General features: G+C 35.5%; 1 protein-coding gene across 1 annotated transcript; it reads left to right on the top strand.

The window, feature by feature from the left end:
* The first annotated feature begins 10 nt into the window (after positions 1-10).
* LOC106321972 (type IV inositol polyphosphate 5-phosphatase 11-like) lies at positions 11-978 on the top strand. Its single transcript, XM_013760180.1, has 4 exons — positions 11-173; positions 262-409; positions 505-635; positions 746-978. Exons 1-4 carry the CDS (start codon positions 139-141, stop codon positions 864-866), a joined length of 435 nt encoding a protein of 144 aa, XP_013615634.1. The 5' UTR covers positions 11-138; the 3' UTR covers positions 867-978.
* The last annotated feature ends 12 nt before the right edge of the window (positions 979-990 follow it).

Raw genomic sequence — 990 nt, 5'->3', positions numbered from 1 at the left:
GATGAATGAAGATGACTTTGTGAAATTTCCAGGCTCTTATCATACCAATTCTCTTTAAATTTGCTCACTTCTTCCCCTCTCTCTACAAAATACCTTTCGAATCGTACCATTTACGGAGAAACAGGGCATGCAGAGACAATGGGCAATACAAATTCTTTGTGTGGGCGTAAAGGGTAACAATTAGTATCACTATCAATTTTACTATTTATAAATACCAAGTAAAAAGACATGTAACGTGTATTATTGTGTACTTCTGTATAGATTTTACAACAAGGAAACTTTGTTAAGTTCTGTTGGCAACAACTCATCCCACGATGGTATTAGAACAATTGAAGCTGTTAAGAGTTGTAGCTTTTCTAGAAAATCAGATCTTTGTATCCGTATCATCACATGGAACATGAATGGAAAGGTACGTTCGTAGGTATGCGCATATTCGCTAGTTATTAGATATATAACAAACATTCCTTAATATCATCATTAATTATTCCTATAACAAATGTGAAGGTTTCGTATGAAGATTTGGTTCAGCTTGTTGGCAAAGACAGAAAATTTGATTTGCTTGTGGTTGGAGTGCAAGAGGCTCCCAAAACCAATGTAGCTCAACTTTTGCAGACAGCTTCATCTCCAACTCATGTGTAAGTGATCTACTGTTTCTTTCTGTTTATCTCCATTATTGATTTACCACAAATGTTCTGTTCCCTGTGATTTTAATATTGCGAAGTTTCATTTACGAAATGAAATGCAGGCTTCTTGGGAAGGCGAAACTGCAATCGATCCAGCTATTATTGTTTGGACCAAAGAATTCACAACCACTAGTAAAAGGTATTTATTCATCTATTATCATCAGATGTATTTATACTCTCTAACAATCGGTTCCCAAGCGGGCCAAAATCAGTCAGATACAAAAAATCGTCAATGGAAGGTTAACATTTTTAGCCTAAGTGTTTGATTAATCGGTCTAGGCAGTTTATTGCGACACAATGAAAAGTA

The sequence above is a fragment of the Brassica oleracea genome, unplaced genomic scaffold (genome assembly GCF_000695525.1).
Source record: "Brassica oleracea var. oleracea cultivar TO1000 unplaced genomic scaffold, BOL UnpScaffold04338, whole genome shotgun sequence".
NCBI lineage: Eukaryota > Viridiplantae > Streptophyta > Magnoliopsida > Brassicales > Brassicaceae > Brassica > Brassica oleracea.
This window is presented reverse-complemented; position numbering and strand designations above follow the sequence as displayed.